General features: G+C 70.2%; 1 protein-coding gene across 15 annotated transcripts in view; it reads left to right on the top strand.

Moving 5' to 3' along the window:
- MAP4 (microtubule associated protein 4) overlaps nucleotides 1–12,802 on the top strand; it is a 119,964-nt gene extending 107,162 nt beyond the window's left edge. For 8 of the 15 annotated variants that reach the window (XM_029077667.2, XM_029077662.2, XM_029077656.2 and 5 more), the window contains 10 exons: nucleotides 642–822; nucleotides 1,795–1,854; nucleotides 1,944–2,254; nucleotides 3,628–3,753; nucleotides 5,606–5,698; nucleotides 6,485–6,559; nucleotides 7,939–8,020; nucleotides 8,625–8,737; nucleotides 9,925–10,111; nucleotides 10,230–10,317. In XM_029077667.2, the coding sequence (XP_028933500.1) occupies nucleotides 642–822; nucleotides 1,795–1,854; nucleotides 1,944–2,254; nucleotides 3,628–3,753; nucleotides 5,606–5,698; nucleotides 6,485–6,559; nucleotides 7,939–8,020; nucleotides 8,625–8,737; nucleotides 9,925–10,111; nucleotides 10,230–10,237 (1,236 nt within the window). In that variant the 3' untranslated portion in view covers nucleotides 10,238–10,317. The other 7 variants (XM_029077655.2, XM_029077658.2, XM_029077663.2 and 4 more) reach the window with 7 other exon arrangements.
- The last annotated feature ends 16 nt before the right edge of the window (nucleotides 12,803–12,818 follow it).

Here is a 12,818-nt window from a genome sequence, read left to right as displayed (position 1 = left end):
TCTCTCTCCCTTTCTTTCTGCCCCCTACTCTCTCTCCTCTGTATCCTCTTCTCTGACTCTCCTCCTGTGTCTCCCCTTCTCTGTCTCCCCTTCTCTCTCCCTTTCTTTCTCCCCCCACTCTCTCGTCTGTCTCCCCTTCTCTGTCTCCCCTTCTCTGTCTCCCCTTCTCTGTCTCCCCTTCTGTCTCCCTTTCTCTGTCTCCCCTTCTCTCTCCCTCTCTCTCTCTCTCCCCTTCTCACTACCCTTCTCTCTCTCCCTTTCTTTCTCCCCCCACTCTCTCCTTCTGTCTCCCCTTCTCTGTCTCCCCTTTCTTTCTCCCCTTCTCGCTTTCCCCTTCCCTCTCTCTCTTCCCTTCTCTCTCTCTCTCCCCTCCCCTCTCTCTCCCCTACCACATCTCTCTCTTCCCCAGCTACCCCATCTCTTTCCCCTTCTTCCTCCTCCACTAAGTGGTTGGCTTTACCTCAGACAGCGGCACGGATGGGCACAGAAGGGGCCCAAGAAAAGAGGCCGGGCTTATTCAGTTTCCTCGGGGCCCGCTTGGCCGGCTTCCCGGTTGCCCGCCAGAGTGGGCGCCGCCCCCACCCAGACCCTCTGATCCGGGGCCCCCGGCCCACGTTCACCTCCCGCTTCCTCCCTCCCAGGCCGTCGATGCCAAGGTTCCCGAGAAGCGCACGTCGCTCTCCAAACCGGCCTCCGCCCCGGCCCCCAGGCCCGGCTCCAAGAGCGGCCCGACCACGCCCCGGGCCACCGCGGCCTCCTCGCCGGCTGCCGGGGGGCCGGCCGCCAGGAGCACCTCGGCCTCCCCTCCCAAGAGGCCCACCTGTAAGTACTGCCTCCCCCCGACCCGATCCCCTCTCCCCCCGCTCCCGGAGCCCTCGACCCCTCCCCCGGGGTGGGACTTGGAGAAAAACCAGGGGGTGGGTGGGTTTACGCTCATTTTTTTTATATGCTATTTGTTAAAACTTTACTGTGTCCCGGACACCGTTCTCAGAGCTGGGGTAGGTACGGGGCAGTCAGGTTGGACGCGTTCCATGTCCCACGTAATAATATTCGTTCAGTAGTATTTATTGAGCGCTTACTATGTGCAGAGCACTGTACTGAGCGCTTGGAACGTACAAATCATACTGAGGGTATTGGTTAAGCGCTTATTATGCGTCAAACACCGTTCTCAGCGCTGGGATAGAAAGAAGTTAATCAGGTTGGACCCAGACCCGGTGTGGGGTTCACAGTCGAAATCCCCATTTTGGCAGATGAGGAGACTGAGGCCCGGAGAAGCCAAGTGACTCGGCCGCAGTCACACAGCGGACAAGTAGAGGAGCCGGGGCTAACACGCAGGTCCTTCTGATTCCCAGGCCGGGGCTCTTAGCCCTCAGGCCATGCTGCTTCTCCCAGGCAACCTCAGAGAGGGAGTCCCCGTGGACGAGGCCAGGATGTTTGGAGAAGCTAGACTGTAAGCTCATCGGGCAGGGAATGGGTCTGTTAGGTCGTTCCGTTGTCCGCTGCCGGTGCTCGGTACGGTGTTCCGCACACAGTGAGCGCTCAGTAAGGTGTTCTGCACACGGGAAGCGCTCGGTAAATGTGATTGACCGGCAGCGGTCGAGGGAAGCGGGCCAGCTAGCCTCGGGATGGGGCGGCTCCACCACCCGGAGGCGTCCCGGGGAGGTCCCTCCGGCCACGTAGAGAGGCGCCTTCTCCGTAGTCCGAGCCCCCGCGGCCGCCCAGAGGGTTAGTCCCCACCCCGTCCACTCCCGGCCCTGAGCGGCCGTGCCCTGACCCCGTGTTTACACCACGCAGCCATTAAGACTGACGCCAAGCCCGCCGAGGCCAGGAAGACGACCACGAAGCCCTCTACAGGTAACGACGCCCTCCCCCCGGCCGCGGCTCCCTCGTCCCCGGGCCGGACGCCCGGGCCTCCCCTCTCACCCCGCTCCGTCTCCCGACAGACCTGAGCCGCCCCAAGAGCGCTCCCACGGGCTTGCTCAAGAGCGGCGTGCCCAGCACCCCTGCCGGGGGCGCTCCCCCTCCGCCGGGGGCGGCCGTCACCGGCCGCCCGAAGCCCAGGCCCGCCGCCGCCCGGCCCCCCGCCGCGGACCTGAAGAAGCCGGCCGGGCCCAAGGCCGCCCCGGCGAAGCCGAGCGCCGCGGCCCCCAGGCCGAGCCGCCCGCCCACCAGCCTGTCCGCCCCCGACCTGAAGAACGTCCGCTCCAAGATCGGCTCCACGGACAACATCAAGCACCAGCCGGGCGGAGGGCGGGTGAGTGCCCGCCGGGGCCCGCGCAGGCTCGGGACAGACCAGAGGGCGGGTCGAGGCGGGCGGGCGGGTGCCGGGGCCTCGCCCGCTAGCCTGCCGCTCTGGGCTGCCCAGCGGCCCGGCGCCCCCTCCTCCTACCTCTCTCCGGGGCCCCTTGGGGTCTGGGCGCGGAGCCGGGCGGTTGTTGGCTGCGGGCTGATGGGGCCCAGGACGGGCCGAGGGAGGGGCCGGACCACGGCGCTCCCGTGGAGGAGGCCGGCGACCGGAGAGGCCGGCGGGCGGGGGCTCCGTCGGTTGGCAGCGGCGGGTGGGGAGAAAGAGGAGGACCGGGCCGGCAGGAGGGGGGAGCACGGCAGGTTCTGGTTGCCCCACGGAGTCCCGGGAACGGCCCCCAGAACGGCTCATCTTCGCCCCACAGAGGCAGTGGGGTCGGTGTCCCCGTGGGCTGGATCTCGTGGGAGGATTAGGGCTCGCGGAACGCCCCCGCTCCCCCATCCCACCGTTTCGGGCCAGGGGCAGGGCCGGGCCCTCGGCAAACCCGGGGACGGCCACGTCGCCGTGTGGGCGCAGATTTTTTTTAAATGGCATTTGTTAAGCGCTTACTAGGTGCCAGGCACTCTTCTAAGTGCTGGGATAGATACAGATAGGTTAGAGACGGTCCCTGTCCCACATGGGGCTCACAGCTTTCCCCCTCATTCTACAAAGGAGGTACTTGTGGCCCAGAGAAGTGAAGCGACTTGCCCGAGGTCACCCAGCAGACCAGCGGCGGAGCCGGGACTGAAACCCGGGTCCTTCTGACTCCAGGGCCCGGGCTCTGTCAACTAGGCTACGCTATTTCTTTGTGAATTGTGCTGGGACTTTGCAGTCCCAGCCGCCTACAGGGGCAACCGTGCCCGTGCAGAATTCACCGTCCCACCCCCGGACCCTTCCCTTCCCCCGCGGTCCCCAGAAGGGAGACCAGACCCGATCGGGTACGAGCCACCTGCTTGTGGGGCTCCGCCAGGGCCCCCCGGGCCTTAATCTTTGAGCCCACGGAGGACTCCGGAGAGGGGAAGAGCCCGGCCGTCTGATCCTCCGCCGCAAGGGGAAGGGCGGCGACCCGGCCCCGGGGGGGCCTCGGCCCGTCGCCTCGTCCTTTCAGTCCTTCACGTTTACTGAACACCCGCCCGGCGCGGAGCGCCGTATTAGGTGCCTGGGAGAGTGCCGTGTAAAAATAGACCCGTTCCCCGGCGGATCCTCACCACTCCAAGGGGATCTCCCGCCCCCGTCCTCTCCGGGAGGCGGGCTCCCCCCGCCCCTCTCCCCGAACCCGCCCTCACTCCTCGCGGCGGCTGGGTCCGTCCGTTCGAGGTCACGCGCGATTTGTCTCCATCCAGGCCAAAGTAGAGAAAAAAACGGAGGCAGCCGGTCCGGCGCGAAAGCCTGAGCCCAGCGCCGCCCCCGCCGCCACTAAAACCGCCTCCGCTCCCAAAGAGAGTGCGCAGAAACAGCCCAATGGCAAAGTGAGTTCTGGTTCCGACTCCCGCCCGGCGGAGGAGACCGGAGGGAGAGCGAGAGCGGGCCGGCCTAGGCCGCCACCACCGCCTCCCCTTGGACCTGGACCTTTTACCCCCTCTGTTTTGGATTCTGGCACTTCTCTCTCGTCTCTCTCTCTACCTCTGTGCGTCTCCCCTCCTCCGGGCCAGGCGGCTCGGCCGCCCGGCTCAGCCGGTCGCTCCGGCGGCGGGGCCGGGCGCCGGGCGGGCGACGCTTCCCCGAGCCGGGATCGGAGGGCGCGTCGTTCCCCGCCCCCTCCGGCCCCCCGAATCTGGGAGCCCAGAGATCTCGGTCGGGACTCGGAACCGAGGGGCCGGGGCCCGGTGGTCTCCACCCTCCGGAGCCTCCTCTCTGCTACTGGTCTTCGGGGGCCTCCCGTGGGGCAGAAGGAGGGTTAGCTGGCCCGGGCTGAGGGGCCTTTGCCCCAAGCTCGTCGGGCTCCCGTTGCCCGGCGGGCACCCCGGGCGGGGCCCGGGCCGGATCACTCAGAAGGCCCGACGTCAGCCGCTTGGCAACGGGCCCGGGGGGGGCGCCGAGCCCCTGCGCCGGGCGACGAGAGAGGCACCGTCGTCCTCTCGGGAAGGCCGGCCTCTGCCCCTCCCCGGCCCCGCCCCTGCCCCCAGCTCGCTTCCTCCAGGCTGACAGGGAGACGGGCAGAACCGTGGCCTGCCCTGGTGGGGGGCAGCGCAGGAGAGGAGCACCGCGCGTGGGGACGCGGCGGATGGGAAAGGGGATCGGACCCCGGGGTTGGCCGCTCCCTGCCGGCCCCCGGAAGGGATCCCCGGACCGGCTCGGGAGCCGGGGCGGCCGGAGGGCGGTACCCGCCCCCCCGGCCCGCGGCAGGCAGGAACTCCAGGGCGGGCGAGGGCGGAGTCCGCCCGGAGAGAGGAGCCGCGCCACGGGCTCCCACCTCCCTCCGCCGGGCCGGATGCGGGGGTGGGACACGTCTCGCGCGGAGATGCCCTCCGTCGACCGATGGCTATTTACCGCACACGGAGTCCGGGCAGCCCCGCACCCGCCGCGGGGGAGAGTCGGGCCGAGCTAGGGACCGGGAGACCCGCCCTCAAAGAGCTTCCACCCTAAGGTGGGCGGGGCTGTCCACCCCAGAGAGAGGACGATAGTCTGTCACGATTCCCATCCCTCGGGATTACGTTCTACTGTGTTTAGAGCACAGCGGCGAGCACGCGGGAGCGTAGAGTCCTCGGCAGCCACGGGCCCTGCCCTAGAGGAGCTTTACCGTCTAGCGGATTGGAAAACCGGGGTCCGGTCTCGGGTTTACGGGGGCGGGCCTTAAGGGAAGCCACTTCGGGGACGCGTGTGTGGGTGCGTGCGTGCCCGTGACGCGAGGCCCGGGCCCTCGGGCGACGGGGTCCGAACGGCGCCCGTCCCCGGCGGCCCCCCGGGACCCGAGAGGGCCGGCCGCCCGGTCGGCGACGGGGGCGACCGGGGGCCCACGCGGCCGGGCCGCGATCCGAGCCGCGACGGGTTTCGGCCCCAGCGGGTCTCGTCGCCGCCGCCCCCGTCTGCCTCTGTGTGTCCCGTCTGTCCGCCCTCCTCCCTCCGCCACCTCCCGCCCGCTCTCCGTCTCTTCTCTCTCACCTCCTCGCCTCGCCCCGTCCGCCTTCCCTCTCCTCCTCCCGCTCGCCCCTCCGGGCGCCGGGCCCGAGCCGAAGCTCCGGCCCCCGCGGCCCCCCGCGCCGACCCCACGGCCCCCCGCGGGCGCCGGCACAACCCGTCCCGGCGCCCGTCCCCGCCGCCTTCCGGCACTAACCGGTCCTCTTCCCCTTGTGTCGTTTTTCCGTTGTGTAACCGCTCCAGGTCCAGATAGTCTTCAAAAAAGCCAACTACAGCCACGTTCAGTCCAAGTGTGGCTCCAAGGACAATATTAAGCATGTCCCTGGAGGGGGGAATGTAAGTATGGGCCGAGTCCGCCTGCGTCCGTCTTCCCGCCGACCCCGGCCCGGCCGGCGTACGCAGCCGCGCGCGGAGCGACGGGGAGAAGGCGGGTGGCCCCCGGGCAGCCGCAGGGCCCTCGGGATCCGGGCGTCCCCTCCCCGGACCCGGCGGCTTAGGCGTGTGTCTGCGTGTGTGTGCGTACGTGCGTACGGACGGGGGCGGGAGGGAGGATCTCGGCATCGGTCTCTACGGGGTCGCCGGAGGAGGGCGGAGGCCCCGGGGCTAGGGGAGCCCGCCCGAGAGGAGCACGGCCCCCGGGCCGGGGGGCGAGCGGAGGGAGGCCGGAGGCCGGGGAGACGATGGGGAGCCGGGGGTTCGGCCGTGACTCTCCCTTCCCGTCCACTCTGGCCTCCTCGGGCCAGGGGGCCGAGGCGGGGGCCCTCGGGAGGGTCCCGGGGAGAAGCGGGGGGGTCCCGGAGACTCGGGCCGGTTCCCTCGTGAGGCGGCGGGCGCCCCCTCCGGGGTGGGTTTCGGCCCGGCTCGGGGTCCCCCGGGATCCGGCGAGTCGCAGGCCTCCGGCCCCCGCCCCGCGCCCGGCTGCGTCCCCGGGCCCTGGGTCGACGGGAACGGGGGATCGGCGGGGAGCGTCCCCCCCCCCCCCCGGCTCTCACCCGCGCCCCCTCGCACGCCCGCAGACCTCCCCCCGACCCCTTCCCCGCCTGCTCCTTGCCCTCACGACTCCTCCTAGCCCGCGGGCCCGCCGGCCCCCGGGCCAGTGAGTAAAGCGCTTGTCGTTTCCAGGTTCCAATCGCCCCCAAGCCGGCTTCCGGCAGCCGTGCCGCCCCGGCCCACAAACCGAACCCCAGCAGAGCCAGTGTGAGTAGAAAGACCCCCAGCGGCCCCTCGGCCCGGGGCGGCTCTGCTTCCTCTCTTCCTCTCTCCTCCTGCACCGCGTGGCGCCCCTTCTCCTCCTCCGCCCCCCCGACCTCCGCCCTCCTCCCGCCCTCCACGCTCGGTGCCGTCCACCCCGCTCCGCCCGGCCAGGCCTCCCGGCGGGAAGGCTTCGCCCGGGACGGCGTGGAGGCCGGCCTCCCGAGGGAGGAACCGCGGGGCCGCGGGGAGCCGGGCGGCGGGCGGGTGTCCGCGTGCACCCGGGTGGGCCCGATGCAGGATTACTAGCCGTGGGCGGCGAGGCCGGGGAGGGGGACCCCGAGGCGTCAATCGGTCGTCTTGGTTGAGGGCTCGCCGTGTGCGGGGCGCCGTACCGAGTGCCCCTGTGTGTGTAGGAAGGGGATGTGTGCGCGAGTAAGCACTTCGCGAAACCGGAACGGAGTAGACGCTAAGCCCCGGGCAACCCCGGGCCCCGTCCCGGAGGGGGGCTACCAGTGGAACAGAGAGGGAGAAGTCGGACGGCGGATTAAAGCGGGCCCCTGAAAGGGGGCCTCCCGGGGCACGTGGGCGTTGGAGCGGGGGGTGTGCGTGGGTTTGTGTGCGCGCTCAAGTGTGTGAGCGGGGACGTGGGCACGCTGGTCTAAGCCACCCGCCGGCCGTGACCGACGGCGACAGCGCCCCGGCTTCGGGAGGCCCAGGTGCCGCTCTGGGGCCGGGAGCCGGAAGGGGAAGGAGGAAGGCAGGGGAGGGAGGGGGTCCGGATCGGGCCCGACGGCGGAGACGGGAGGCGGTGATGGGGCAGCGATGATGGGCAGCGGCGGGCGGGTCCGGCGGGCCCCGGGGACGGGGAGGGCGGGGGAGGGGGCGTCGCCGCAGCCCCGAGCCCGGCCATGTCCGACCCTGGGGGCAGGGGGCAGCGGGCGAGGTCCCGTGGGCCGGCGACACGCAGCGGCCTCTTCAGCCCGCGGTTCGGGTGGCCGCCGGCTCGCGGAGGAGAGGCCCCTCCGGGCTCCGGAGGATGCGGGGCGCTGGAGGTGGGGCCGACGCCCGGAGCCCCCCGGCTCTCCCCGCCCCGGGGCGGCCGGGACCCCTGAGCCCCGGGGTCAGAGTGCGTCTTCTCTTTGAGGACCTGCCCCACCCCCAGAGCCCCTTGGGCCCGGTCGACCCTCTTCCGGCACTAACGGGGTGAAGGTGTGGAGGAGACGCCTCACCCCCATCCCCCCCCAACACCGAGGATGCCAGGAGGCGGTCAGGACCCCGTGTGGTTTTAAGGAGCAGGAGAGGAAGGGCCACGCCAGGCCCGGACGGTCCTTTGATTCGGGTCTCCCCTTCTCCCCGCCCCATCCCCATCCCCGCCCCGGCAGGTGCAGATCCAGAACAAGAAAGTCGACCTGTCCAAAGTGTCCTCCAGGTGCGGCTCCAAGGCCAACATCAAGCACAAACCCGGTGAGGGCGGGGCGTCGGGGTCGGGCGGACGGGGCGGGGGGCACGGCGGACGCGGGCTGGCGGACGTTGCCGGGGGGAGGGTCCCCCGAAGGAAGGACCCGGGCGGAAGCCACTCGTGGAGAGCGGGGACGGGATAGCCGGCTGCCCGCACGCCCCCCTCCCCCGGCTGCCCGTGGGCCGGGGCGTCGGTGCCGCTATAGCGGGGGCGCCTCTGGCCGGGCGGGGCTCCGGTCCGGTGTGGACGGACGGAACCGGGGTGGCGTCCCGGCTCCGGCAGCCCGGGCCGTTCCCTGTGAACGAATGGGGGTGGGTCTGCCCCCTCCCCGCCCCTCTCCGTGCCACCCCGCCTCGGCACTGGCACCCGCCTGGCTTGCCTCCCGGTCCCCACGGGGCTCCGGCCTATACCGGGCTTTCCCTCGCCCGCGGGTCGCCCCCCGGGCCCAGCTACGAGCGAGGGCCGGAGCCGGCTCGGCCGTTCCCCCCTTCCCCCACCCTCCACGTGGCCCAAGAGGAGAGAGGGGGGGCCGGGGGGGGCGGGAGGTCCCCGGGCGGCCCCCGCCCCTCCGAGACCGGCCCGAGAGCTCACCGCACCGTTCCACGCCAGGGGGAGGAGACGTCAAGATCGAAAACCAGAAGCTGAACTTCAAAGAGAAGGCCCAGGCCAAGGTGGGGTCCCTGGACAACGTGGGCCACCTGCCCGCGGGGGGCGCCGTGAAGGTACGGCCGGGGGCCGGGGGCGCGCGAACCGGTCGGGGTCGGGAGGGGGGACGGGGACGCGCCCCGGGTTTGTGCCAGCCCGCTGCGCGGGCCCGGGGGTGGGGGAGGCAGGAGCCCGCCGGCCGCCGCCCCTCAATCTACCCACACGCCGTGTCGTCGCTCGCCGTTCACCCCCTTCCGTCCGTCTCCCCCCCGCCTCGCCTGTCAACCTCACCGCCGCGGGCCCGAGGGGGTTAGGGGCGGAGAGAGGGAACGAGGGGGTGTGTGGAAAGAGAGGCGTGAGAGGAAGGGGGCCGCGGGCCACACGGGAGAACGGGGGAGCCCCGGGGACTGCCAGGTTCTTTGCTCGGTGGAGCCGGGGGACGGCTGGGCGGGAAGAAGGGAGGCTGAGCCGGAATGAACTTAAAGTTAATGACGACGGTATCTGTGAAGCGCTCACCGTGGGCCGAGCGCTGTCCTAAGCGCTAGGGTAGATACAAGGCAACGGGGTTGTCCCGTACGATGAGGCTCCCAGTCTTCGTCCCCGTTTGACAGATGAGGGAACTGAGGCCCAGAGAAGTGAAGCGGCTCGCCCACGGTCACGCCGCCGACGAGTGGCGGAGTCGGGATTAGGACCCCCGACCTCTGACGCCCTGGGCCGGGCTTTTTCCACTAAGCCGGGCCTCGGGCTGCTCGGCTCTGGCACACCCCGCCGCCCCGCCCGAGGACCCCCGGAGGATGGCAGGGAGCACCGGGGCGGACGTGGGGGGCGAGGAGGCAGGCGGAAGACGGGCAGGGCCCCGCCGGTGATCCTCCCCTCCCGCCCAGCTTTGCGGACCCCCAAAGCAGAGGCGATGGGCCGAGCCAGTGGCCGACTGGGGGCGGGGCGGGGGAGCAGGGCTCCCCCAGCAGCCGCGCCAACCTCTGACCGGACGGCAGTTGGCGGGTTCGGGGGGGGCGAGGGGGCGGGAGGGCCCGGTCCCCGGAGAGCAAAACTTCCTCTGCGGCCGGTGCCCGTAAACGACCCGGGGGAGCAGAGGCGGCCAATTCCGACCCCGGCGGGCGGGGGGGACGCGATCGTCTCGCCCCGTCTCTACCATCGTCTCCACCCCCGTCTCCACCCGTCTCGTCTCCCCGCTGACCCTCCGTTGTCTCCCCGCCTCCCCTTCCCTCCCCCCCTCGCCCTCCCCCCCATTGTTTCATTGTAGACTGAGGGGAGCAGCCAGGCGGCCCCGCCGACCCCGGCCCCCTCCGACGGGGAGCGGGCCGAGCCCCCGGCCGAGCCCCCGGCCGGCCTCGCTGACCTGCAGGCGGACGGCGTAGGGCAGGAGGCCTCCTCTGGGGGTGGTGACCAAAGGGAAATTCAGACCTTCCACGCCCAGATCCAGGAAACAAGTAAGTGGCCGCCGTCCTCCCCGGCCGGCTCGGACGGGCCGGAGCAGAGCTGAAAATTGAGAGCCGTTCCAAGCGCCGGCCCGCATCGTAACGGAGCGAATCGACTTTTATTTTCCAGGCATCTAACGATGACATTCTGGTCTCGTCTCCCGCCCCGTCTCTGTCTCTCCCCGCCCCCCCGCCGCCCCCCGCCCGTCTCCCCTCCCGCCCCGTCTCGCTGCAGATTGAGTCCCACAGGCTGACGTTCCGGGAAAACGCCAAGGCCCGCACTGACCACGGAGCGGACGTCGTGTCCAAGCCCTCCGGCCTCCTCGCCGGCGGCCGGCCCCTCGGCTCCCCCGCCCCGTCCCCCCCGCTCCCCGGAGACCGGCCGGCCGCCCATCCCTCCCGGCGGCGCCCGTGACTCCGCCCCGGGGGTGGCCGGGAGGGGCACGGGGAGCGCCCCCCGCCCCCGGGGAGAGCTCACCCTGCCCGCTCCCTCTCACCCCCGCGGAGGGGGCCGCTCCACCTCCCCGCCCTCCGGGGCCGGAGGCGGGAGCCTCGGCCGGGCCGGGGGGCCGACGACCCGGACGGAGCCCCGCTTCAACGAGCGCGGCCCCGGTACCCGAGGGCGGCAGCCGCGCGCCGCCCCGCCGCCCCCGCGCCCTCCCCCTCTCCCCCCTTTTGATTTTCCTCAAAGAGAAAAGCGAGCAAAACCAAGAAAACTCTGTCCTTGCTGCTTCCCCCCCACCCGGTGTTCCTATTTAAATGAAAAATGTATATTCCAAACCCACGGTAGGCGGTGTCGCCTCTTGACTTTACCTTGCAGTTTCTTCCGTGACGAAGTGTGGACGATTCTCTTGTGCTTCATAAACAGCCTCGGGTTAAGTTTCCTTTGGGGTCCTCCCTGCCGCCGTCCCCCGCCCCGTCCTCGAGCCGTAGGAGCGTAGAGACATTAATCGCCGCCGCCGTGCCGTATTGACATATCCAGCAGGTGTAACTCTGTTCTCTTGTCTTTTGATCTCCAACCGACGGAGCGATCGATTCGGAGGGATTAAGCCATGTCGGAAACGAGGGTCCCGAGCAGGTGCGGAAGGGAAGGTGGAAGGGTCTCCCCTCCGCCGGCGGGCCGGCCGCCGGGGCGCCCCCCCCGCCCCGCCGGCGGAGGGACCGTCCGGCGGAGGGTGAAGTCCAGGTGGACGAAGGGAAGACGGACGGTTTTTGACGCTGAGGGGTCGGTTTGCCGTGTGCGAGTTTGCGTTGGTGTTTTTGTGTCCGGTTTTTTTTCCCCCCCCTTTTTGAACGGAGGCCGATCGGCGGGCAGTCTGTCCCGTGCCGACGGGAGGGAGGGAGAGGGGGCCGCCGGCCGCCTGCCGCGGGCAGGGCGGGCCCGGTGGCTCCGGGCGCCTAGACCGCCCCGGGCCCGTGGGCGATGACACTAATGACCGGTCCGAAACGAGGAATTAACGCAGTGGGGAAAGGATGGGGTCTGCCGAGGGATTCGAGCTTCCTGATTTCCAGGCCGGATGGCCGCCTCGCCGACCCGGGGTCGGCGCCGACCCCTCCCCGCCCGCCGGAGGCGAAGAGGGGCAGGACCGCCTTCCCCGGGCCGGTGGGCGGGTGACACGTTCCCTCCCCGAGAAACTGACAGTAATCTGGAATCCCGGGATCTGTATTGACACACAAAGATTCTTATTGCACTTGTATTTTTTATATTAAAGTTTGCATGGTTTCTAATAAAATGGCATTAAAATGTAACGTAGTTGGCATTGAAATGGTCTGGCAGTCCAAGCGCTTGCTCCTCCCGAGAGCCTTAACGCAGCCGGGCAGACTTGCGATGAGGAAAAAGAGTTGGCACCCGCTTCTCTGCCGGGGCCCGGGCACCCACGCCAGCCGTGCGCCTGCGTGCCACAGGAAGGACCTTCGGTGGTCCGGGGCCGCTCCTCTTCTCCACCCCCTCCTCCCGCTCCCCCGGGGCTGCCGCTCCGAGAGCCGGCGACCTCAGGGGGCCGGGCCTCCCCCGGGACGAGCCTCTGCCTCAGTTGGACCGGTTGGGGACTGGAGGGGTGCGGAGAAGCTGGACACCCGCTGGGGTCGGACCCCTGCCGGGTGATGCCCGTCTTTAGCGGAGGGAGGGTTGTGGGGGAGGGCACGAAGGCCTGCCACGACACTTCCCCACTAGTCTGTGGAGACGGGAGCCGCTCGAAGTGGAGAGGCTCCGGCCTTCGACGCTTGTCCCGCTGGGCAGAGTAGCCGGGCCCTCTCTGCCGACCCCTTTGCCTCGGAGCTTGCCCGGACGGGCACTGAGGGGAACCGAAACCGGGGAGGGTGTTTGTGCCGGATGCCCTGGTGTTTGGTGGACGGCGTTTTTTTTCCCCCCCGCCCCTGGCGGGTGAGGCTCGCCTGGGCTACGGAGCGATTTCCCCTCCCCTCCCCCCGGGGTGGCACCGGGTGCCCCCGGGGAGCTAGCGGGGAGCGGTGCAGCCCTCTAGACCACACCGTGGGTCCCGGGTCCCGCGCCTGCCGCGGCAGAGCCGTGCCCGGGGCAGCCTAGCGGGCGGCAGGGGGGCCGGCGGCGTGTTTCCCTGTTTAGTGCTTGTGCCCGTTGGCTCCACCTCCCTCACCTCTGGCCTGTACTGAGCACCGAGTCCCGCTGTGACGTTGTGATTCTTTCATTGTAAAAGTTTGAAAATAAAGCTTCTCCGTGTTCCACCTGGGGGCCGGCTGC

The sequence above is a fragment of the Ornithorhynchus anatinus genome, chromosome 13, assembly GCF_004115215.2.
Source record: "Ornithorhynchus anatinus isolate Pmale09 chromosome 13, mOrnAna1.pri.v4, whole genome shotgun sequence".
Classification (NCBI taxonomy): domain Eukaryota; kingdom Metazoa; phylum Chordata; class Mammalia; order Monotremata; family Ornithorhynchidae; genus Ornithorhynchus; species Ornithorhynchus anatinus.
This window is presented reverse-complemented; position numbering and strand designations above follow the sequence as displayed.